General features: G+C 42.5%; 5 protein-coding genes across 6 annotated transcripts; 2 read left to right on the top strand and 3 right to left on the bottom strand.

The window, feature by feature from the left end:
- Nucleotides 1-761: 761 nt before the first annotated feature.
- On the top strand, nucleotides 762-13,963 carry gfm1 (G elongation factor, mitochondrial 1). The gene is made up of 18 exons (XM_069668534.1): nucleotides 762-836; nucleotides 984-1,136; nucleotides 1,244-1,376; nucleotides 2,191-2,395; nucleotides 2,632-2,748; nucleotides 3,043-3,193; nucleotides 4,962-5,116; nucleotides 5,228-5,312; nucleotides 5,407-5,544; nucleotides 5,833-5,934; nucleotides 6,021-6,077; nucleotides 6,164-6,301; nucleotides 6,839-6,921; nucleotides 10,654-10,816; nucleotides 11,514-11,658; nucleotides 11,767-11,927; nucleotides 12,056-12,109; nucleotides 12,337-13,963. Exons 1-18 carry the CDS (start codon nucleotides 762-764, stop codon nucleotides 12,466-12,468), a joined length of 2,247 nt encoding a protein of 748 aa, XP_069524635.1. The 3' UTR covers nucleotides 12,469-13,963.
- lxn (latexin) lies at nucleotides 6,975-13,121 on the bottom strand. Of its 2 annotated transcripts, none has more exons than XM_069668535.1 (7): nucleotides 12,906-13,121; nucleotides 9,640-9,816; nucleotides 9,488-9,550; nucleotides 8,926-9,100; nucleotides 8,638-8,774; nucleotides 8,363-8,425; nucleotides 6,975-7,327 (listed from the first exon to the last, which is right to left on the bottom strand). In XM_069668535.1, the coding sequence occupies exons 1-7, from the start codon at nucleotides 13,059-13,061 to the stop codon at nucleotides 7,211-7,213; spliced, it is 888 nt and encodes a 295-aa protein (XP_069524636.1). In that variant the 5' UTR covers nucleotides 13,062-13,121; the 3' UTR covers nucleotides 6,975-7,210. The 2 variants fall into 2 exon arrangements, with proteins under 2 accessions (XP_069524636.1, XP_069524637.1); XM_069668536.1 differs by lacking the exon at nucleotides 12,906-13,121 and adding an exon at nucleotides 10,044-10,118.
- An 896-nt stretch (nucleotides 13,964-14,859) lies between the features above and the next one.
- On the bottom strand, nucleotides 14,860-18,002 carry neu4 (sialidase 4). Its single transcript, XM_069668862.1, has 3 exons — nucleotides 17,802-18,002; nucleotides 16,014-16,269; nucleotides 14,860-15,857 (listed from the first exon to the last, which is right to left on the bottom strand). Exons 1-3 carry the CDS (start codon nucleotides 18,000-18,002, stop codon nucleotides 14,860-14,862), a joined length of 1,455 nt encoding a protein of 484 aa, XP_069524963.1.
- Nucleotides 18,003-19,663: 1,661 nt separating this feature from the next.
- Nucleotides 19,664-21,661, top strand: wdr53 (WD repeat domain 53). The gene is made up of 2 exons (XM_069668407.1): nucleotides 19,664-20,152; nucleotides 20,261-21,661. The coding sequence occupies exons 1-2, from the start codon at nucleotides 19,664-19,666 to the stop codon at nucleotides 20,933-20,935; spliced, it is 1,164 nt and encodes a 387-aa protein (XP_069524508.1). The 3' UTR covers nucleotides 20,936-21,661.
- Nucleotides 21,627-24,221, bottom strand: srprb (SRP receptor subunit beta). The gene is made up of 7 exons (XM_069668406.1): nucleotides 24,018-24,221; nucleotides 23,561-23,655; nucleotides 23,359-23,436; nucleotides 23,183-23,265; nucleotides 22,956-23,092; nucleotides 22,783-22,837; nucleotides 21,627-22,622 (listed from the first exon to the last, which is right to left on the bottom strand). The coding sequence occupies exons 1-7, from the start codon at nucleotides 24,184-24,186 to the stop codon at nucleotides 22,412-22,414; spliced, it is 828 nt and encodes a 275-aa protein (XP_069524507.1). The 5' UTR covers nucleotides 24,187-24,221; the 3' UTR covers nucleotides 21,627-22,411.
- Between the last annotated feature and the right edge of the window lie 727 nt (nucleotides 24,222-24,948).

Here is a 24,948-nt window from a genome sequence, read left to right as displayed (position 1 = left end):
TGTTTATAACTCGAACTACCTTAACCCAGTTTACAGTAGGGAAGTTACACTGCCAATTTGCCCTTATATACAGTATTCAAGCGGCTTCTGGAACAGTTGGTTATTTAGTTGCATGTTAATAACCTGTTAAAGACTGTTAAATATTGTTCCTGGAAAAAAAAAGTTAGTAGAGAGTAGATCACAAAATGCTGCCTTCCTGTGCTCCCCGAAATAAAGTCCTGACATGATTAAATAACACGAACAGCATCGATGTTTTCTCACACTTGTTCATTTACATGTTTTACACAGTTCATTATTATATCTTTTTTATCCCCTATTTCGTATTAATTATTGAACACTTCGGGGCTTCACGCAGAAGCTTTAACAAACTGTTGTTTAACATGCTGTGACTTCAATCTCTTTACATTTCTCTGAGGGTTATTGAAGGCAGCATGTGCCTTTTAAACTTTTTCTCTGTCATTTTTTATTCAGTGATTTTGATCTGATATTTGTCTTTTAACGAAAAAGATGGACACGAATATCACCCACAGTCAATATTTATTGTATTCCCAGTATGTTTCTTTTGATGTAGCTTTTGTGTACAGTAATAAAGGCAAAATATAAATTTTGGCACATCTGACTTTCCGTAGACAGTCACATGTGCGGAAGTAGCGTTTCACAACCACCAGGGCCCCGGCGTGACATTCACCGGGTTGTCAGAGTCGGGGGTTGTGTAAAAGGAGGACCACGACCACCGTGTGCCCCACCGAGCTGTTGTCAAAATGAGAGTACTAAAAGCGGGTCTGTCTTTGGCTAAAACGCATGTTTTGGCTCCAGGAAGCGTCACACTTAAAAAGGTAACATTGGGTGACATTAGGTCTTCAGTTGAACTGATTTGACATCAAGCTTTGCTGCTGTGCTTTCAGTCATTTGCATTTCACAATCGGTAAACAAACAGAAATGGGCTTGACTATTGATTTTTTGTTCTCGTTTCATCTCCGAAGGTGCTCATCAACAGCTGTCGGGCATGCTCCTCTGGGGTCTTTCCCAACGAGAGGATCCGCAACATCGGGATCTCAGCTCACATCGACTCGGGGAAGACCACCCTGACCGAGCGTGTCCTCTATTACACCGGCAGGATAGCAGAGATTCACGAGGTGAGAGCCGGAGATGCTGTGTTATACGTATTAATGGAGCTGTATCTATCAGGTAAGGGTTATAGGTGTATAGTTTCCAACGTTGGTTTTCTCCTCTTTACGTACAGGTGAAGGGGAAAGATGGTGTTGGGGCCACTATGGACTCTATGGAGCTGGAGAGGCAGAGGGGCATCACCATCCAGTCAGCTGCTACATACACTGTGTGGAAGGATCACAACATCAACATCATTGACACACCAGGTACTGACAGCTGATCTGTGGCCCTTGGGGAAAAGAGACACTTAAAAGGAAGATTGAGACACTTAAAAGGAAGCTTGAACAGATTTTTCTTGCGAAGTGCCTAAATCGACCCAAAGTAATAGTTCCTCATAGCTCCTATAATCAGGGAGTAAATGTGTGAAAAGGAATCGAGGACCTTTTAAAGTACTTAAGTTTGAATGAAAGCACTGTATAGATCTCTCTGAAAAAATGATTAGCACCTCACTTCCTGTCGGAAACAACAACGTACAGCTGAATCATTGTCAGTTTAAAGATATCTTTCACAGCAACATCTTGCTATTACAATTAAACAAGGTCACAGGTTTGTATTGGGTCCCTTTGACCCCCAGTCTTAGGTAATTTGAGTTAGAAACATAACTCTTGTTTATTTGTTGTTGAAATGTCTAATTGTATCAGAGCTGCTTTGATATCACCATTACTTTAACTGGATAAATAGTACTTTTTTGTGGTTCAAAAACAAAAAATCTTCTCATATATAATGTGTTCAGTAAAAATAGTATTAGAGTAAAACTGTGAGCATGTGCAGTCTATGAGCTTTAAGAGCAGAAAGGTTAGATTTCACCCTTTTTTTCCTTAATTCATAAAGAGGACTCCATTTACTGTTTAAAAAATGTCTGAAAACATGCCAACCAAAAACACAAATTCATAGCCACCGTGTCAGCAAGACTCATCCCTGCTGTGTCCATAGCTATGACACCTTACAAATCAAAATATAAGCTTTTCCTTTTTATAATACCTTCTTTCTTAATATCACTGCCCCTGTTGTTTCCTCCAGGTCACGTGGACTTCACCATCGAAGTGGAGCGAGCGCTGCGTGTGCTGGACGGAGCCGTGCTGGTTCTGTGTGCGGTGGGAGGAGTCCAGTGTCAGACCTTGACGGTGAACAGACAGATGAAACGCTACAACGTCCCCTTCCTCACATTCATCAACAAGCTGGATCGCATGGGCTCCAATCCCAGCAGGGCCCTGCAGCAGATGAGGTACGACACACGCATACATGCTCCTCATTAGCAACACATAGAGCTGGGAGATGTGTTTTACTTGGTACCTCAGTACTTACAATGTGCACTTTGTTTTGTTTGTGACCACTGTTGCTTTAGAGGATATTTTATGGAAATATGATCCATGCTGTGTCTTTATTGTTTCCGTCCTTTATTTCTGTTCCCTCATGTCAATTAGTTTTTAACACTAAGCCTTCTTTTTATGTCCTCTTCAGAACCAAACTGAACCACAACGCAGCCTTTGTGAACATCCCCATCGGCCTGGAGGGGAACATGAGAGGCATTATTGACCTTGTGGAGGAGCGGAGCATGTTTTTTGAAGGACCTTTTGGGTGAGTGATTCCCCCCGCGCTAGCTTGACCATAAAGAAATCCGTCTCTCATGTATTGTAATATGGTTGATTTTTATCTGCTATGGCCCCTAGAAAGATTGAATCACCTCTTGTTATATTTGGCAGATTGTCTTTACAGTTTTAAGCAGCAAAAATAGTTTGCTTTTTCTATTAAACAGACTTATTTATGACAGCTTTACTGTGATAGAGTTAAGATATCAGCAAGATATTAATGTTAAAAGAGGTTACTCTGTATAATATAAAGCTGATTCAATGTTTTTTTTCTTCACTGCAGACAAAGTATCCGCTATGATGAGATCCCGGCAGATTTCCGTGCCGAGGCTGCAGATCGGAGGCAGGAGCTGGTGGAGTGTGTGGCTAACGCTGATGAAACATTGGGAGAGATGTTCTTGGAGGAAAAAGTTCCAACCAATGACGACCTGAAGGTTTGAGCCCCTTAAATCATCTTGGAATAATTTTTAACTCATTATGAAATAGTTTCAATTTAATACTGCTGCCTTCATATGGCCTACAAACAAACAAACCACAGCATCAGCAGGAAGATTGAGACACTTAAAAGGAAGCAGGAACAGATTTTTCTTGCGAAGTGCTGAAATCAACCCAAAGTAATAGTTCCTCATAGCTCCTTTAATGAGGGAGTAAATGTGTGAAAAGGAATCGAGGACCTTTTAAGTACTTAAGTTTGAATGAAACACTGTATAGATCTCTCTGAAAAAATGATTAGCACCTCTCTTCCTGTCGGAAACAACGACGTACAGCTGAATCATTGCCAGTGTAAAGATATCTTTCCCAGTATCATCTTGCTATTACAATTAAACAAGTCTCCACAGCCATGCTAGCAACTCTGTACTTGGCACAGCTAAATGCTTAAATATGTAATGTTTACCTTGTTAGTTTAGTGTGTGATTAGGACGTCATTAAGCAGAGCGGCACCGGCTGATAAGAACGTCATTCGTTTGCACATAAACCAAAGTGCTGGAAAATAGAAAAACTGATCCAAAGATGGCACTGGATAAAAAAAATAGAATCAGTAAAGTCACCATGAATATATGTGCAAAATAACAAGGCAATCAATCAGAAAGTTGGACTGTAGCTGGACAAAGGTGGTTGACTTGGCCACAAAGTGAGAGTGGTGTGGTGTTGTAATCAAGACCACCTAAGACCAGAGTATTGGAGATTATGAGTTTGTGCTGCTGGGACCACTTGATCCACACAAGTTACTCCAGTCAGAGAGCAGAGGTGGACGCAGAGAACAGTTGAAGTAGTTTTTATATTGACTGATTCACTGCAGTACAGATGGTTGGATGAATGTTGAATAAAATGAATGAATGAACAAATGGTTTCTGTAAGACAAACTGTAAGAAAAATATACAAATGTAACGTCAACAGAAATGGCTAATCAATTAGCTTAGCTGGTATTTCACATACACACACGTAATCACGTGCAATATAACAGGTGACTAACCATTTAGCTCAGTTAGTGACTATGTCAGTGAACACACTTAAAAGAAACACAAATAAGTCACAGCCACTTAACAGAAATAATGCACACAACAGTATTTATCCCATGTGGACAATTATGAAATAAGCTAATTATAACTTACACACTTAGGCACGAACGCATTTAGTGATTATGACGAGGGTTCTGCTGCTGCGGCGCACTGAATGGTTATGGATGTAACTCCTGTTCTCATCTGTGCTACGTTACGACCCTGAACGGCCCCACAGTGGTGCCTGACTAAAATAAACAACATAAAAGACTTTAATGGGCCGAGTGAAGACCTAGAAATAATCAGTACGACTCTCACCCTCAACTTGCACACTGTGGGGACTCCTGAAAGTGACCTGACAGATCCAACTAAGTTTCCTCTTCATGTTTGTATAATTAAGTGATATCCTCCAAATAAAATTGCCAGTCATGTATTTTTGAAATTGAGAGAAGGTCAAATAAAAATGTTGCCTTTCCAAGAGGAGACCGAGACCTTCCCAAACTGTTTTAGAAGCCAATTTCGAAACAAATACATCTTCAAAATGTTGTTTTAACATCCTTTAAAACAGCACATAGTCTGTTTTTGTAAAGTCAACCAACAAGACCCTGAAAAACCATGAAACAATTCCTTATTCACCTATCTTAAAAAATAATTTATTTGCCCAACACTAACCCAAGCCTCTTGTCTCCTCTCTGTGTTCCAGGCTGCGATCCGCAGGGCCACAGTGCAGCGTCTCTTCACTCCGGTGTTGGTGGGCACGGCATTGAAGAACAAGGGGGTCCAGCCTCTACTGGACGCTGTCTTGGATTATCTGCCCAACCCCACTGAAGTCAAAAACTATGCTATCCTCAATGATGAGTAAGTATGGACCAGGGTTGTCATTTGCATGTACTAAGCCTCCAGTAGATGGAATTAAAAGAATGTTAAATATAGCATGTTTTTAACGCCTGTGTGTTTCCATTATTTTAGAGATTCCAGTCAAACGTCAAAGATTCAAATGAACCCGACAAGAGACTCTGAAAACCCCTACGTGGGTCTGGCCTTCAAACTCGAGGTAAGATACTATTTATTATTACTTCTGCTATTTCTGCTCAACAGGAAGGTTCCAATCTTACTTTGTTGTTTCCTGTGGTGCCTCTCATTAACAGGCAGGGAGGTTCGGCCAGCTGACGTATGTGAGAGTGTACCAGGGCTGTCTGAAGAAGGGGGAGTACATCTACAACACACGCACCAGCAAGAAAGTCAGGGTTCAGAGGCTCGTGCGTCTTCACGCTGACCAGATGGAGGTGAGAATAAGGCAGCACACGTCAGCAGGCGGTGTGAGGTCACAGTTTTCCACCTGTGGTTCACAGTTGAAACGGCAGAGGAACATGACTGGTCCGAAGGGTCAGGTTCCTCTTTTGGCACAAGTCAAGTGTGTCGATAGCAACCACATCCCCTGTGACACCAGAGGAACATGTTTCCATCCTTCTTGCATCAAAACAACTCATGAAACTGTTTGTTATTCAGTCACAACTTCAGATGTAGGTCAACTCAGCCATCAGATTTAAACCTTTTTATCTTTGCTTCTACAGGATGTGGACGAGGTTTATGCAGGAGATATTTGTGCTCTGTTTGGGATTGACTGTGCCAGTGGAGACACTTTTACATCCAAGGCCACCGCTAACCTCTCCATGGTGAGTAGCTGTAACATAAGAGCCAGAAACCAGCTCATTATTAAATGGACAACCTTATGTTCATGTGTTTTCATTTTGTCCCACAGGAGTCGATTCACGTCCCAGAGCCTGTTATTTCCATGTCAATGAAACCATCCAACAAGGTAATAAAAAGACTTAAAACATGGACTGTAATAATCCAACACTACAGTCTAGACTGCACCTGCTAACTCTCCTCTCCTTTTACCAGAATGACCTGGATAAGTTCTCCAAAGGTATTAACCGCTTCACCCGGGAGGATCCGACGTTCCGAGTGCATTTTGACACAGAGAGCAAAGAAACCATCATCTCCGGCATGGGCGAGCTGCATCTGGAGATCTACTCCCAGGTACCCAGTCAGAAGAAGGAATGAGACACGTTCAAGGATGTTTTGATGGGACGTATTTTGTCTCTTACTATTGGTGCTTTAGATCTAATTAGTTTGGACTTTAGTTTTTTTAAGATATTTTTTGTGGCCTTTTATTGAGAGAAAGGAAAGTGGATTGTGTCGGATATGGGGGAAGAGAGAGAGAGAGGGGATGACACGTGGCAAAGGGCATAGGGCGCCCCAGACTTTAGGAGGTTTTGAGCTTTCAGATCTAACTCTCTTTAATTAAGTGTTCTCAGTGCTTTTTGGTCTGTGTCCCACGTTTTTTGTTCCTCTATAAACAAGAATCAAATGGAGTGGATGTTGAAAAAAAAAAAATTGCTGCACCACAACCCAAATGCTAGACATGAACACCAAACCTCAACTGAATATTACTGGATGTACCAAACTACCACTGATTTTTTAATCATGTTTAAAGAAATTGTCCCTTTTTAAAATACTAAACCTGACCTGTGTTTATGTTCTTTTCCCTCCTCCTGTTTTGGCGTGTTGTTTCAGAGGATGGAGAGAGAATACAACTGTCCCTGTGTGATGGGAAAGCCCAAAGTGGCCTTTAGAGAGACGATCACCAGTCCTGTATCGTAAGTTGCTGATTTATTATCACACATGCACACACACACAAACTGAGGCAGCAGACGGTATAAAGACTTTATTTTGGCCACACAAAAAAAAGAACTCAAATGAAGTTCAATGTAAGGATTTCATCATTATATATGATGGATTCAAGCAGATTTTCATTTAATCTTTGGTTTGTTTAAAGCTTTGCACTGGAGTTATTGACATCATATTATGGCTTAGTGCTTGGATACAAAATGTGAGCATGAAGGAGTTGTTTTGTGTCCTTAAAGCAGTGTGATGAACGTCAGCAGTTCAGCTTGTGTTTAAAGGCGTTTCACAGTCATGGCAGTGACGCAGCTGCTCCATCTGCAGCACTTTAACTCCCTCTGGAGGAGACCAGGTGAACAGCAGCTTCCAGTGAATGATTTCCTGCAAAAATAACACAGATTGAGAGATTAACGCAAGATTTGGGGTAGTAAAACTTCACCTCACATGGTACATAATTAGCATACATGTAAGTGAGATTCTAAACTAGCTGGTTCCAAAGCAGTGTACTGCAAGATGCCACAAGTGCCAAAGTTATTAGTTTGTTTATACAACAAATGAAAGATTTGAGCTATTTATCAAAGAAATATAGCAAATATTTACCATATACAGCCGAATAAAAGCTAATCTTTTTTTCCCTTAGTTACATAGAAGCTACGACAGCGATTTGTTTGTTGCGATTGTTTAAAAAAAAAAAAAAAAAAAAAAAGGGAGCCGGTGGAGAGGAGAGAATTTTTGAGAATATGCTGGCCCTAGTTTTTGCATATTTTAAAGCAGTCGTGTTGTCTCATTTAGAATGAGTTATGCTTTCAGAGCTTGAATGAAATTTAGAAATGTAGCCTAATTGATAGCCAAACTGATTTGAAGTAGTTGTGTATATTAAGGTTTGTTTACTTTCAGTAGCCGTCATGAGAGCGTAGGTTAGCTTCATTAGTGATCGTAACCCCTGGGGCAAACGGGGAGCATAGAGTCGTGTGTTTTTTAGGGTCGCTCAATCTTCTCCGCTATGAAGTCTGCTTCTTGTGCGCAGAGGAAATAGGCTACAAATGCACCTTGCTCCGTGCCATGCGCGTCTGTGTAAGCAGCAGAGCCAACAGGGCAGAGCGCCGAAGATAAACGGTTGAATCGAGAGGGAGGGGACCGTGAACGCCAACCAACTTTTGTTTATGACTTTATTTATTTTTTTAGCAAATTTACGACTTTAATCTCGTAATTTTGTAGTTGTTTTTTTTATCCGGAATATTACTCTTCTCCAGCTCCGTTTTTATTGCCGTAATACGCTGTCCTATAAGTCTAAACATCAATCAGTATCCATCAGTCAGTTAATAGGTTATTAAAAATAAAAATAATTGTGAGTTTCAGGTCTTTAGTTTATCATTTTTAAAAAAGTTAAAAAACTTTAGACTAATACATATTTACCTGGGACACCATCTCATGCAGCAGTATGTGAGAGTCAAACTTCAGCTGGTCGTTTTCAGTCGCCTGCAGGAGACAAGTGAAAAATAAGCACATGACATAAATTGAGTCAAAAACAAAGGTTACAGACTTCCTGCAGTTTCATATCTGCCTCCTGTGCCTGAAGAAGGTCTATCAACAAAAACTTGTTGCCTTAATCGATCATACTGTTGGAAAAGCAAACATTTAATCCTACTTATCAATCAAGGATTAATAAGCAGACAGGTAACACAACCCACCAGCTGTGTGATGTTGGCCACCTGAGCCATGTTGTACAGCGTGTTTTCAGTGGATTCGTTCAGCATGACGACGCTGGAGGCCACGATGCCGAGGTGCCAGAAAGGCCTCATGTCCGGCTCGATGTGACCGTGACTATCTGTAGGTCAGAGGGTCACAGTGTTATTAAGGAAGTCTGATTGTAAAGTGTGTATGTTGCTCTGTTGGGATTAAAGTTGTGTTAGTATTTGCAGTGACTTTGTGTGCTGATAAGGAGCTTTACTATGCAGAGAATGTTTGATCATACATACCAGGTAAATTTTGTGCAGACAGCAGGCTTTGGTTGTTCTTGTATTGTTGATATAAGGCCTCTTCTGGAGCTGTAATGTTGCTTTTAAGGAGCTCCTCACAGGAGGCTTGGACCTGAGCTGATCCCTGCCGCTCTCCCCTCGGGAACAGAACCTCTGCGGAGCATTTCTCTGTAGTCTGGAGGGATTTTTAAAAAAGAGAATAGACAATCTTTGCTTCTTTAAAAAAAAAAAAGCTTTACAAAGAAGTAAAGAGAAGAAAGAAGCGGAGAGTTTGGAGAGCAAAGGCGTGGTCCAGATGTTACAATGGCAGCCATTGACTCATGGTTGCACCACAGTGCCTCCTTTTAGCCGCTGTTTAGTTAAACCTGGCCAGACCTGCTCACTCTGAAGCCAGAGATTATTCAGCTGCACACTTTAAACAATAACTAAAATGTCATAAACAGAATGTGAACCGTTGGAAGCGGTCAGTCAGATGATTTCCTGGCTGATTAATGTAGGGGGAAAGTAGTTTCTTTCTCAGCCTTTACTAAGTCTTAAAGTGTGATGAATAATCAGATCTTACATTACTGATTATCTCCTGCGCTGAGATCTCCAGCTGGTACATTCTCCCGGAGTCTGCCACATCCTAAAATCAGAAGTCAGAAACAATAGTAGTTAATAGTAGTTATTATGTTACGTTCAAATCAAGCTGTAAACGGTAAAAGTTCAGCCCACCTCTGCGTTTCCGCTGTGAACCCTGTGCAGCCCGAACAGCCTGAACGGAGAGCCGTAGCGGGTGTTGAGGTAGTGTTGGACCACTTTGGCTGCCCTCTGAGCCGGGTAGTGATTTGGGTTCAGCTCTCCAGTAGCCATCACATCCTCCTCAGCCTCCACGTCCAGTAACTGTTCTTCCTGTTAATCCGGAGAAGAAGAATAAATCAGAGAAAGCAGAACAGAACAGAAGCTGTTATGGTGAACAGGGATGGGCTTCTAACCCCTGAAGGACTTTGACCCTCAGGTGTTAGAAGGGGGCTGGAAAAAAGCCTTAGACACAAGAAGAATATACATTAAGCAAAGTGGAAAGGAAAGCAAATATGTAGGAGTTTAAGAGAATGTTCTGAATAATGAGTTAATCTTGCCTGTAGCTGAAATGCTGCAACTTCCTGACTGTTACTTGGCAGGTGGAAAGTTTTATCTGTCCGTTGCTGAGTCTCAGCTGCTCCCCGTGCAAACAGCAAAACTACTTCCCACTTCCTCTGACACCAGAGCCCTGAGAGGACTGCCCCTTTTTTTTTTAAAGAGACAGGCCTCTTTTCCTTTATGTCCTCTCCTCCCTATTGAATCAGCTGTATAATGCATGGTGCTGCCTTTAACTTAGAAAGAAAACTTCCAATTTTAGTGAGCTTTGGTGAGAATTTCCAACCTGAATTTATTTTGGTTTTTGAAAGACATCACTGATGATATTTGATATATTTCACCCATATTGGCAAATATAAGTAACTAGGGGGAAAAAAGTCTATGTGTATTTTTTGATTTAAAAAACATGATACTTTTTGGTGTAAGGATAGCTAGAAAATGCCTTGTAATCTGATTGGTGCATCTGTTTGGGCTGGAACTTAAACATTTTCATAATATCACTCAAATCACACTGTGGAGTTTGTTGCCTGTTGTAGTAATTGCTCAAATTTGTTGAAACTCTGGTTGAAAGATGGATTTACTGTGCTTATAAATGTTGATATTTTTCTGCAGGTTTGACTTCACCCATAAGAAGCAGTCTGGCGGATCAGGACAGTTTGGTAAAGTAATCGGAGTCCTTGAGCCTCTTGAAGCAGAGCAGTTCACCAAGCTGGAGTTTGAAGACCAGACTGTCGGAACAAACATCCCCAAGCAGTTTGTACCTGCTGTAGAAAAGGTTCATTTGACAAACTTTATAGCTGCTCTTTGATTTTACTAAAGGTATAATAAGTAGGATTTTCCTAGAAATATAAAACATAGACTTATGGGCCTCCACACATGTGTGTTGGTGAGTGTGTGTGCAGACCCTTGTGAGACGCTTCACTCTGCATCTATTCTGTTGTTTTGCTCTGCGCGGGACGTTGTGGTTCCCTGAGCCAATCACAGCGTAGGCATGTGTGGGAGTGGTTCAAATTAGCAACTGGGCCCCATTTAGACCGGCGAACATGGCGAAAGAGCGATGCAGAGTTGGCCCTCTTTCTGTTGGACAGGTAGGTGCCTGAAGCCGGGAAGGACAACCTAAGTGGCGGTTAGAATGCTAGCGCAAAGGTAACTGGCGGTTAGCATGCTAGCGCAAAGGTAACTGGTGGTTAGCATGCTAGCGCAAAGGTAACTGGTGGTTAGCATGCTAGCGCAAAGTTAACCGTGATGCTGTCGGTCTTAGCTCGGCGGAGTGGGCGTGTTCTCGCACGAGAGAGTGAAAGAGAGCTTCTTGTGGCGAAGAACCCAGGAGGAGGGGCCCAGCTTGAATGAGTTGTTGACAAAATGCCAGGAAAAATCCTACTTATTATAACTTTACAGTTTAGAAGTTACTTAAAAACCTGTCATATACTTTCTTGTCTTTAATCCCTTGTTTTTTTCCCATCATTTTTCAGGGCTACAGGGAGGCCTGTGAGAAGGGCCCCCTGAGTGGACACAAGATCTCAGGAGTCAGATTCCTCCTGGAAGACGGAGCGCATCACATGGTGGACTCCAACGAGATCTCCTTCATCCGTGCAGGAGAGGGCGCTCTAAAACAAGGTGAGGGATTGATGCAATGGTGGATCCACTTCCTGCTTCATGTTATAGCGATCCATGTTTGGCGTTGTTGTTGTACATTAACGCTGGATTTTAATGTTCTCTCCTCAGCTATGGAAAAGGCCAGCGCGGCCATCCTTGAGCCGATCATGTCTGTGGAAATCGTGGCTCCTCAGGAGTTTCAGGGAACCGTGATCGCTGGTGTGAACCGTCGTCACGGAGTCATCACAGGACAGGACGGAGCTGAAGGATACTTCACTCTGTACGCTGATGTGAGTTCAGATTTTATATTATTTTTAAACATTCAGCAAGTATCTACAGGTTTTTAAGCATATAGCTTTTTTCTCCCATCCTTCACCATCATGTGTATTTGACTAATATCAACCTATTACTCCCACAGATTCCACTTAACGACATGTTCGGCTACGCAACAGAACTCCGCTCCAGCACTGAGGTCAGTCAATTACACAAACGGCAGTATGCATATGTAAAGGGAAATAAACTTCCTGAATCCATCTCTGCTGCTCAGAAATCTTATTTCTAGGAACTGACATAAACAGCTGAAGGACTCTCAGATAAGAGTATCAACATGTTGATGCTATGATGACGACAGCGACCAAGGTGAAACTGGAGGTCAAAAAATAGTTCCATCCTGTAATCTTGTGTCCTTGTTTGTATCAGGGAAAAGGAGAGTACACCATGGACTACAGCAGATACCAGCCCTGCCTGCCCGCCACGCAAGAGGAGCTTGTCCACAAATATTTGGAGGCTACAGGGCAGCTGCCTGCCAAGAAGAACAAGTGGAAGAACTGAAAACTGACAAATCCTCACGCACATTGAACTCTGACATGACCACCTTCCCCTCCTCTTCCTGCCCGTCCTCTATAGGAGCTCGACAATAAGTTGTGGAGTCGAGAAAAACTTTGACATTGTTCTTTTATTTAGTAGTTCGAGCTCTAATGTTGACCCATGTGTAAAACATATTTATGACCTTTATTTTAACAGACCATAGCCAGCATTTTTCAGGATGGTGGTTGGTAAGGAAAGCTCTGTGTTCTGACTTGAGCTTATAATGGCTTTTGTACTATGTACAGAATGGTCCTGATGCAACAGAGATATACGTCTGTCTTTTAAAGTTATATTTCCGTGCACATCATCGTTGTCTCGACAGCTTCTTTGCGAACATTTGATGCGTTAAAACTGGCATTTTTCTGTCTGGGTGGCTAAAATTGAGCAATTGCGTTTCTCACCTGTCCAAAGATCTCCGCTTCCTCCTCTGCGTACTCCGGCACGCTGTTGGGATGAGCCAACATGTCCGCCGTATCAGCCTCAGGACTGACAGTTACATCGGGGTCCCCAGTTACCCCATTTAACACAGCCAGAGCGACAACGATCCACAAACTCATTATCGTAGCAGTAAAAGACGAGTGAAAAGGAAAGGAGCACTTCTGTGAGAGAGTGCAGGCGGGGAAATGACCCTCCTGACAGCGAGGAGTTATGTAACACAGGAGGGAGGGAGGGAGGGGACGCAGAGACTGTCCAGATCCTGCTGTCTTCCTGTTTATGTTTTGGCCTTTAACTCGGCTCTACTTTATCTGGTTCTGTTCTTCGAAAGCTCTCATGAAACTCACTTAAGCTGTCAGCCGCTGAATGTTTCAGCAGCCTCACAAGTGGAGCTGATTAGTTTAGGAACAGTTATCCCATTAGAGCTGCAGCTTGTGAGGCAGCTGTGATTAATATGAGAGCTTGATGGGTTGCAGACTCGCCTGATGGATTAAACGTAGAGAAGCAGGAATTAAATGGAGCCAAATGAAACATAATAAGGTGCAGTTTGGGGGAATTGAAATGCAAAATCCACATCATTTAAGAGTAAAGATTTTTAAGGAGAGTTATGCAACATGAAGAGGACAGATAGAAAGTATCAGAATATTCTGCATACAACTTGATCTGCATCTGCTTTTTAAATCGTTTTCTCAATCGTTGAGAGATGAGGTCAAACCACAGGAGATCGTCTGTAAACAATATTAGTTTCTGAGTTTGGTTGCTGAAGGTGTTGAATTAGATTTTATACACATTTTAAAAGAATTAAGAGGGGAAATGATTCCTAAAATCAATTATCATGAAATCAAAACTTTCCTTTATTTCAAAAACGTGCAACGTCTCTTCATGTTTTTTTAGAAAGTAGTATCAGACAGACTCTCTCTGATCTTGGACCATAATGCCTTGAGCTCCCAATCATATTTATAACTGTCTTTGTATAATATGTATAGTCTTGATTTCCTGAATTTAGGTGCAACAAAGAATAAACAAATGCAATAGAAAGATGGTGAATATTTGAGACTTATATGGACACCTTTTTTTGCAATAAAGATGGTAGAAGAAAAGAGAGAAACTAAACCCCAAACGACAACATCACAGGACCTAGACATCCAAAACAACTATCCTACATTATTGTGGTAGTATAATGATATTGTGGCAGCATAATGTCACCTACCAGCGACAGAGTTTGCATGTTCTCCCCGTGCATGTGTGGGTTCCCTGTGAATACAGCTTCCACCCACAGTCCAAAGACATGCTCAACAGGTTAAAAGTCGACTCTATGTTGCCCATATGTGTGAGCGCAAAAGGTTGTCTGTCTCTGTGCGTCAGCCCTGTGATGGCGATCAGTCCAAGGTGTACCCCACCTCTCGCCCAATGACAGCTAGGATCAGCTCCAGCCCCCCGCGACCCTGAACAGGATAAGCTGTATAGATAATGGATGGATTGAAGCACTTTTAATATATCTAATCCTCCCCAACTCAAAGAGTATTGACAAGATCATCAAACCAACTTTCACATTAGGTGTCCGTATCCTTAAACGACATCAACCAGCATTTCTTGGCGGACATGAAGCAATGGTAATAAGTCATCTATCAGCTTATATGAGGTTGTTTAACGCTCTGCAGCAGTAACGATCATAGTGCGGCTCAGGCTTGTTTCTTTGATCACATATATCTCAAAAGATATGGAAAGTGTTGCATTTATTGCATGGAGAAGGAACTCGAGGGAACTATTTATTCACCATAGATTTAGAAATGTGCATCCCCTGTACTATTTTAGATTACATTAGACATTTATAGAGCATTTATCAATCTGTATAGTCCCATTGTTTCCACTGATTTTACATAGAAAACGTATAACTATATTACAGCTTAAAAACTAAATTTAAGACACAGAGCACATCTCAGTCAACTTGCTCTTCTTCTTCCTCCTCTTCTTCACCTGATGAGAAACGGCAGCATCATGTCTACTTCTCTCAGACTCTTTACTCTTCTGTCTTTTACATCCATCCTGTTTATGTCCTAGCTGCTCATACTGGGGCAGATTATCTATGAGCTCGTAGAGGGTGAAGATGCTGAAGCAGATTTCATCGTAGGCCGTGGTGGTGCCGCACTCGAACAGGCAGGCGAAGGCCACGGCGGGCGGTGAACCAGGGGAGGGGGGTAACTCGAGGTAGGCGAGGTCGGAGTAGGCGCTGGGGCCCTCGTAGATCACCCAGGGGCCGCGCCAGCTGTCTGGATCACGGGGGAACAGGCTGAGGAACACACCCAGATCTTTGCGGGCGGTGGTCCATGTTGGGTGGGAGTAAACTACCCATGTGGGGGTGAGGAAATCTGGAGGGGCAGTGTGATTGGGTGATATATGGGTGGTGTTTGGAGAGGGAGATGTGGGGGGATTTGAGTGGCTCATAGAGGAAGTCCAGTGTCTCAAACGATGTGTAGGTTGGTTTAAGTGATGAGGAAGACATTGAAATAAGTGTAACGGTGCAGGAAATCCCACAATGCTTCCATGACATCCGTTCCGAGGCTCCACCAGCCGCTGCACCAGCTGCCCCTCCTGAAACGCAGCGCCGTCATCCAGACTGAGCGCCTGCACCCTGTAACCCAGAGGGCTGCGAGCGTTACAGTACAACACATTAGTCCCGTCCTCTTCGTCCACAGACACCATCTGACACTCCACGCTCTCCGGGCCGGGAACCGCCTCCCCGAAGCGCCAGCTGCGCCCGTGGGTGTCGCTGTGAAAGCAGAAGGCGTGGGAGGAGGTCATGCAGAGCTGCCCGAAGCACTCTTTGCAGTCGATGTGGTAGGCGTAGGCAGGAACCAGCAGGCGACCCGACTTCAGCTGGATGCCGTGGCCAGGGCCCAGAGCGAAGGTGGCCCAGTCTGCAGGGACAGAGCAGAAGATGTTATATCATGATTGATGGTACAAACTTCCCAAGACCTTTATGTGAGGTCTGAAACTTTGAGTGGACTTTAAAAGACAGCTTTCTATGTTTGTAATAATCAGACATGAAACACAATGGATGGATGCCCCCTGACCTTTGATAGTGTCTCCTATCACCCTCTGCGTGAGGTCGGTGACAGGACTCCAGGTGTCTCCGTCGTCGGTGCTGGAGATGTAGCAGAGTCGCGTCACGTTCTTTCCCGTCACCAGCTGGTAGGACTCTGAGGTGTGACCGAGGACAGCGATGAAGAACAGGAAGAGCGTACCTGTGAACTCATCGTACACCGGGCACGGGTTCATGGAGCGGTGACCTGGAAGGAAGGCGGTGCCCAGGACTCGCATGTCCTCCCACTGGAGCAACAAAGGGAGGACGATTTACCATCTAAAATACATTACCATCTATACGACATTAAATCAGGTGTAAAACAGGTGGAATATAATACCTGAGAAACAAGATGATTAAAGAAAAACAAACACAAAGCAAAGCATATAGATGAAAGGGTCAGTTCACTAACCTCACCTTTTACAAAATAATCTGAACTCAGTCCACTTATTTGCTTTTCGTGAGCTTTAAACTTTATTTCTTTAGAATTCTGTAGGTCAAAGGTTAAACTCAAACTATATTTTGGCCAAGGCTCATTGATGCACGTGGGGAGCGAAGGCTGGCTCGTGTGGTCCGATCAAACAGAAGAGCTACTGAAGCTCAAACTGCTGAAAAAGTGAATGCTGGCTCTGATAGAAAGGTGTCAGAACACACTTTGTTACGTATGTGGCTGCGTAGCAGCACACCGGTCAGGGTGCCCATGCTGACCCCTGTCCACCACTGAAAGCGCCTACAGTGGGCACATATGGAATATCCTTGATAACAAACATCAGTCTCCTATACTAGTTCAATTTTTAACAGTACTAGTTCACAAGTTGAACACTGAAAGCCTTAAGTTAACTAGTAGGCAGCAAAAGCTCCTAGTAAGTTACCTAGTAAGGGCCAAAATACCCACTAGTTATACTATTAAAAGACAGTTTGACCTTACTCGTTAACTAGTGAGGCTTAAAATGTTTACTAGCATTCTAAGAGTCAAAATGTGCACTAGTAAAAGGGTGTCTTACACAATATCAGGCAGGTGGTCATAATGTTATGGCTGATCGGTGTGCATATATATATATATATATATATATATATAGTGTTGTTGCCAGATACTGCATTTCACTTTTTCACTATTTTACACTTTGTTCCTCTGTAACCTTTCGAACATAAATGGGTTTAGGTATTATAACCTATATAATATTTTTATATAATTTACAAATAATAATAATAATAACATTATGAAGAAACTACATCTGCTTTAATTCTGCTTATATTGAGTTTTACAAGAAAAATATGTGCAACAAAAAGAGTAAAAGAAAAAAATAAAGGAACAGCCAGAAAACATAAAATACATTAACATGAGAAATGCAACAATATGGTTACAATAATGTGCTGGGCTTTAGCACAATGTAACAATTATATATATGTTCTCTACCAGAGCATCATATTCTCGTCAAGGTTAGGTTTCTCCCTCCAGACATAAACCCACAAAGTCTTTAGTCATATAATTTTTCTAGTTCTTTTTACAGGCAACCATTTCGTCATTTGTTCTCACCACATTTTTTAATGTAGAGGTTTGAGGCTCTGTCCAACATTTAAGAATCAACTGTTCTTATTACTCTCAATGCAAACTAACTTTAATGTGGCACGACAGTATTATTCTTGAGTAGATAAATGATCTAGGCTGTGCATCCTAACAATTCATCCATATACTCATGTCGATTTCTAAGCAGGTGCTTTTTCTTTTAGTTACGTTTCATAACAGCAGAGCACAAGTAAAGAGCTCGAGCTCACTGACCTCCACATAGTTCCTGTAAAAGGTTCCTTTCCTCAGGACCAGCAGGTGAGCCTGGGAGTCGGACGGGCTGAGTCTCTCCTCACAGAAGGCTAGGAAGGAGCTCGAGCGGGACAGGTAGAGCAGAGCTGGGACTCTGTACGTCACCCCATTTGGCTCTTTGCGGAAAAGCACCGACCTCGCTGGAAAATAGGGCGACCTCATGCTCGCTGGTGTGTCGCTAACTCCTCTGAGAAAGAGAATGAGAATCAGCTGCAGAGGAATTTATTAGTGCAGTTATAAAACGCAAAACAAGTGAAGCATTTGTGCAGCTATATTGGGTTTTTTTTTAGTTCAAGCTCAATTTGTCTGTCTCTTACCTTACTTTGAACTTTACAACTGCTTCAACAACCTTAATTTAAAGATACTAACAGAAAGTGCACCCACCCACGCCACACTTGGTAGTGCTTGTTAAAAAGACCACGAACTGTCAACACATCTGCTGAAAAGTTCACACATCATATTTTAGCAACTACAGAATCACTTTTAATGTTCACTTACCCATCTGCTTAGTGAAAACTCTTAATGTTTTTGCATTATAAAGAAGAAACATTATGCAATGCACAGGTGATGAGCAGAATAAAAAGGTAAATACTTACACCAAAGTGCTCCGTGAACCCTGCTGTTTCTTAGTGAGGACATACAGTATGTGTCAGCATGTGAACGTTGGGTCGACAGTGTTATGTGTTCACTGTGTGTAGTTGGTTTGTGTGTGTTTTTGGGTGAGAGTATGAAATGTATGGCCTCTCCTCTCTGTTCCCCATTCAGTGCTGGCAGCTTGGCAGGCTGTTCACTGACCCAGAAATGGACCACACTCATCAGATCTACAGCTTTGGATGAATCAGCGTAGAGCAGCCATTGTGGGAATGAAGGCCGGGGTGAGGGGGACCCGCTGAACAATGATTGGACGATCTGTCACCTCTGTGTCCTGTGTGCTTTTCTTTTTCATTATCCGGAGAAAGAGAGGGAAGTAATTCTCTTACCATTGGCTATTATTTCATATTTGTTACAATACACTATTGTTACATATTTGTAGTGTGGTATAGGCTACATATGGGACATAGACAAGTCTTTTTTTCTTCCGTTTTTATGTTTTGACTAATATTGTACAGAAAAACAGCACTGCTAGTAAACCATTCAAATAAACACCACAAAAAAGGGGATTTCTTTCTCTTAAAAAGTCTTTCATGCAGTATTTTAAGTTTTGCAGTAACCAGCATCATTTTTTAAGTTAGATGAATATAATGATAGTATTCTGGTGTAAAAGGTGTGCCATTCCTGTCAAAAACCAAAATAAATTCGCCTGACAAGCAAAACTCTGAGCGTTAAAGTCTCAGGAGGAGTCGGTGACGTCATCATTGAGCGACGTAACCGCACATGGCAGTCTGCTGAAGTTTTGAAGGCACTTGCACAAGGTAGCGTAAATCTGTGGTCTTTAATGTATCATCTGTCATAGATTATTTTCGATCAGGAGATTAATAAGAGCATGTCTATTCTCGCAGCAAAGCCGTTAACGGAACAGGGACGGAAATTGTTAGCTATTAGGCTAAGAAATTAGCAAAGAGCTACTGTCGCAACAAGGGTGCCTGGCTTGCTTTGGCGTTTTATTTATAGTGTTTGCTTCTAAAATGGAGAAATATAACCTGACGTACAGCCTCGTCCTTTCTGTGTAGAAAATATTATATTCATATAATAATAATAATATTAATAAATAATTCTCACTTAGTATAATTGCTCCAATAGAGATACTTTTTTGTGGTCTCAAAAGAACACGTCTAACTTGTGTTTGTCTTCCACTTGTGTTACTTACATGCCACAGGGTCAGCATGGCCAGGCAGTGGTCTGAGGGCCACTCCGCATCCATCCTGTGTGTCGGGGCATCCTCAGGCTCCGAGGATCTCCTCGCTTCAGGCTCTGAGGGTGGAGAGGTCTCACTGTGGAGCCAAGAGGGAACCATCATAGGCCATCTCACACTCCCTGGTGAAGAGGACTGCACAAGTGTTGTGTTTGCACCTGCAGCTCCAGGTCAGCTGTATGTGTCACATGGAGACACTGTGAGCTTACTTGACCCCCGAAACCTGAAGGGCCCCGTGGAGCAGTTTAAGGGCGCAGGAGAGGAGGAGATCAATGCTTTGGCACTGAATGATACGGGTTCAGCCCTGGCAGTGGCTGATGACTCCGGGGCAGTCCGGGTTCTGGAGCTTCCAGGGGGAAAAGTTTGCAGGACTCTTCGTAGACACACGAACATTTGCTCATCTGTGGCTTTTAGACCTCAGAGGCCCAATAACCTGCTGTCTGCTGGACTTGACATGCAGGTAGGGGAGAGTTAAAGAGTTTCAACATATTATTCAAGTAATGTCATCCACCTACATTTGACAACATCTCAATCCTATGGCTGATTTGTTTTGCCTTTGTCACTTCAGGTGATGCTGTGGGGTCTGCAGAAGACGCGCCCTCTTTGGACTCTCAACCTTCAAGATGTAGCAGAGGAAGAAGACGACCATCAGCAGCGTCCTGGTCAGCTTTTTAACCCGCCTCTGGTTCACTGTGTTACTGTGGCGAGTTGTGGAAACATTGTGGGTTGTGCTGCAGAGGACGGGCGGGTGCATCTGATGCGGATCGGCAGCGGCTCTAAACTGGAACAGCAAGGAGCTGTTAAAGCCCACAGTCAGGGGGCCTCACAATCCCACTTTGTTAGTTTCCTGTCCAACCCTTACTGGCTCATCAGTGGAGGGAATGACGGCCTGGTCGCCCTGTGGGACCTCAGTAAGCACCCGGTGGTGTCTCCTGAGGAAAAGACTAAAGCGACAGCACCCCCTCGCAGGAAGGGAAAGAGCAAAGCAAAGAGGAAAGAACAATCCCAGGAGAAAGCAAAGAACCCACAAAAGGCTGAAGCTGAGAAAGAAGAAGCTGAAGTGGAGGATGAAGCGGCAGCGGGAGGGGCAGAGGGGGTGACGGAGAAGTCTGGGCCCAAACTGAGCATTGCTCACGGGGACAAGGTGAACTGGTTGTGCCCTGCTGTGCTAAAAGGAGAACCCAGTGTGGTAGTGGCAGATCAAAGCTCCACTCTGACAGTGTACCCTCTATCTCAGATATAGTCACGCACTGACCGTCGTTCTGTCATACCAGTGTGCTATTTTGACTTCTCCTTATTTTTAGTTTACACGCTTTTTTTGAACTTCAGAGTATACACTCCTGTGTTTGATGCTGTTAGAACTTGTGGCCTCATTATTTGGACTTTGTTCTAAACAGTGATTGGCCTCATAATATCTTTATTACTTATAATAAAACCTGATCTGTGTGGGTGGAAACCAACTGCTCTTCAAACCAGTACTCTTTACAGAGGCAGACTGAATTAACCTTGAGTTTAAGTTTTTACACAAAATTTTAACAGATTGTGTGTGATGGTTTTTTGGGTCTCATTGAATGTGCACACTACTTATTGAATATGGCTCATTTGTAGGTTTTGTAGCTGTGTGGTCCTATAAAACGTCCTTTCAAATATGTTTGCAATAAATGGATTTTTAACAACTGTAAAACTACCACATCAGGCAAAAGAAATCTGCGAGTTTAACTGAGTCAGCAGCACTTTTCAAAGAGTAAAAAAAAACATCTCAATTCAAACCAGATGTGGACAGAAAGAAAAAGTACGTGCAAACTGAAAGCTGTCAACAAAACATGTTACAGTGCAAACACAATGCTCTTTCTTAGACGTCTACTCATCTACTGGGAAACTTTGCTGCTGCTTTGAATATTTATTTAATGTAGCAATGAACATACTATCTCATGTAACTGCCCAGATTTGTTTATTAAATAATGTTTGCTGCTTACTTGCCATCAATGTGTTACATACTTTTTAAAACAAGTATGTCCTGATAACATTACTGCATGGACATTATTTTCATCATCATCAAAAACTTTATATTCTCAGTTTTAAACAAGCCAGACAAATACATACACAAAATCTTAATTCATACATTCATTGCAAATGCACTTTCACACAAGTAACTTGTCAGTCTTTCGCAGACAAGCAGAACACTCTTACATAAGAATACCAGAGACAGAAGGCACATGGCTGACTTGAGTAAACGCAATTCACAAGGCAGCTTATAGGTCTGACTAGCTGAATTTAAAACAGAAATGATGACAGCCTATTTTAAATTTAGACAGCAAATGTAGCTCATGAAAACTCTTAAACTATATTCTCTAACAAAGCCAAATAAAGCGCTCTCAGGTGGATGTTCACAGTAGGAATTTGAAAAGAAAAAGCATATGACCACTTCTCAGCACTGCAGAGCAACCTGACAAACCGCTACACCGTTTTTTAAATCATGACCTTCAGTCTTTTTGGTGTTTCATGATTGAATATTTCTCTAACCTTCTTCCACCTTTTAATGTCTTTTTAAGCTCTACACTCAGTCAGCACGGGTAGCACGTGTTTGACTGGTTACTCCCGTCAAGTAAATCCACCTCTGAGATGCGGTTGTTATCCCTCCTTTCATTACTGAGGTGACGTTGATCCGAGGTGTGTGTGTCTTTGAGGCTAATTCTGCCTTCAGAGGATGTTGCTGATTTTACAGTTTAGCCAGGCCCTTCTCCAGGCTCTCCACGTCTGCATCCCCGTCTTCACCCTTGCAGCCGCGGGCGCTGCACTCCAGGAACTCCACCTTCATGGGCAGCTGGCTGAACTCGAAGTCCTTGCCTTTTCTCCCGAGATACACACTGCCACCCACAAAGCCGTCCTGAGAGCTCAGGGCTGCTGAGCGTGTCACTCGCAAGGTGTTCCTATGAGAAACATGACACAGTTTGAGGCTTAATATACCTAAAAGTTATACAATAGTTTCATGGGGCAATGGACACTGAATCCCCATCGCTTTCGACATAGAAATGTAATGACAATCAGGCACATAGACAAACCCAAAGAGTAGATACATTAGATACTTACAGTTCCTTTTCTAGCTGCTGCTGAATCAGTTTAGCTGATTTTGCCATGGTGATATCTGTAACATAAAGAGACCGGTAAATAATAGCACCACACAACAAGTAAGCAACTTTAGGTGCAGGTTAAAAATGAAGCGCAAGAATGTAGGGAAATTTACAGCAAGAGAGATGTCGAACCTTGTTTGTTGCATGCCACAAGGAGAGCTGGGGCATTCCTTGAGATTACGGTGTCCGTCAACAACATGTACAGGAACTCCGCCACATCTCTCACCTCCTTCTGGAAGATGGCGCTGTCCACCACGAACACAATTGCTCTGTAGAGAGAGTGATATTGAAAGATATGTGACATGTTTTATGAAAAATTTAAGGTTATGTTATCCAGGCAGGGCTTGCCCTGTTCTCACCTGGCTGCAGATTTGAACTTCTCCAGGTACTGAGGGCGAAGACTGTCATGTCCTGGTAGGTCTATCAGAGTCCAGGTACTGGCCTGAGTACATGAGGGAGAGGGGACAATTATAAACTATATTTATCATTACAGGTTTATAACTACTGATTATAACAACTAACAATTGTCAGTTACCTTTTCGTTCTTGGCTTTGTATGGAGCACTGCTGTCAGTGATGGAGGTCTGTGTGCGCTTGAACTTTCCTGACAACAGCTGCAAAACATAAAAATGACATATAAAACTGATTATGATCATGCATCAGTCTCTCATAAGATGAGCACCCCATGATGGACAACGTGGCTGATGGAGACCACGTTTTAGTTTTACAACATCTCACCCGGCTGAACAGGAGGGTTTTCCCAGAGTCGCACAGTCCGATCAGCAGGACCGCACTCCTGACGGTTTTACTGGAGAGAAAGTACTTCAGAAACACTGAAAAGAGAAAGAGAGAGAGTGATATAAAAACCCTGTTGTCTGCCAAACAAAGGTACTCAATATATTTGAACGACTTCCCTGGAATTGCTGATAAATTGTGCAAGCTGTTGACGTTTGCTTCAGTTTAGCAGTTAGCCTCCTAGCTCGCTAACTTAGCTTTTGGTTTTGAAGCACACATTCATTTATTCCTTAATTGTTGAGTCAACTCTAAAATAAAATATGTAACAATGTGCCTAAAAACTATTTAAAGTACCTGACACATCTAGTTAACCCTGATAACGAAGCTAAACGCTAGACCTAGCCTTTAAAGCTAATGTTAGCATGCCACCTACAACTCTAACGGTTAGCTAACTCCTCACCACAGGTGATGACAACCACCGCCAAAGCGACGATAATCCCGATCAGAAAAACAGGGTCCTGGTCTTCCAGTTGATGCCGAAGAGATTCAATGTAAGGCTCAAATGGGTTTTCTGCCATTTCCACGTCTGCTTTTTCTCCCATGTTTCCACCGGTGCTGTCTGCCTCCATCTGTTCGCTCAAGCTAATCTGACAGTGGGACACGTCTCCTTTCTCCTCCAGCCTGCACAGAGCCTGGAGGGTCAGCAGGGGGCGCTGCCGACCAGGGTGGTTCAGTTCCTTCACACTGTGGAGTACTGGGACCAGTCAGCAAAACAGCAGCACAGTTTAATATCATATTTGTTTCTCTTAATCGGTCAACTGTGGCTTAAACAAGAAAGCCAATTTCCTCTTGGAAAATAAAAAATGTCTTTACTTATTTAAGTCAAAAGTATGAGAAAGGCTGTGTTGAAACTTTGTCTCAAGAAGTCAAACGTATGAGATGATAGTTCAAAAACTGAGCTTTGAAATGCAGTTAAAGAGATTAAAATGTATGATACATAAACTTCTCTTTAAAGGTCAAAACTGCGAGGCAATCACCCACAAAGAAATTGGTTTACTAAATCAAAACTGTGAGATGATAAGCCAGTATTTTTGAATTCTTATCATCATTTAATACAATTATAATTATAGTCGCTATTTTATTATTCTTTTGACTTTTAATCGCTTTAATGGCATACATGGCGCTTCATATTTCTTTCCTCATCTAGATAATTGCGAATACCATCAGATATTGGACATTAAAACATTTGTTGGCTACTTCAGCTGTTTATTCAGACAAAGAAACCCCTCGACTTTTTGTTTAGCGTCTCGCTAAAAGCATTAAATCTGCTGTTGCAACCAATTACAATGTTTGTGTTAGTTGGTAAAAGACCCCATGTGTTCCGAAAGGGG

Source organism: Semicossyphus pulcher, unplaced genomic scaffold, assembly GCF_022749685.1.
Source record: "Semicossyphus pulcher isolate SPU_LCO1_2020_fin unplaced genomic scaffold, fSemPul1.0.p SCAF_19, whole genome shotgun sequence".
Taxonomy (NCBI): Eukaryota; Metazoa; Chordata; class Actinopteri; order Labriformes; family Labridae; genus Semicossyphus; species Semicossyphus pulcher.
This window is presented reverse-complemented; position numbering and strand designations above follow the sequence as displayed.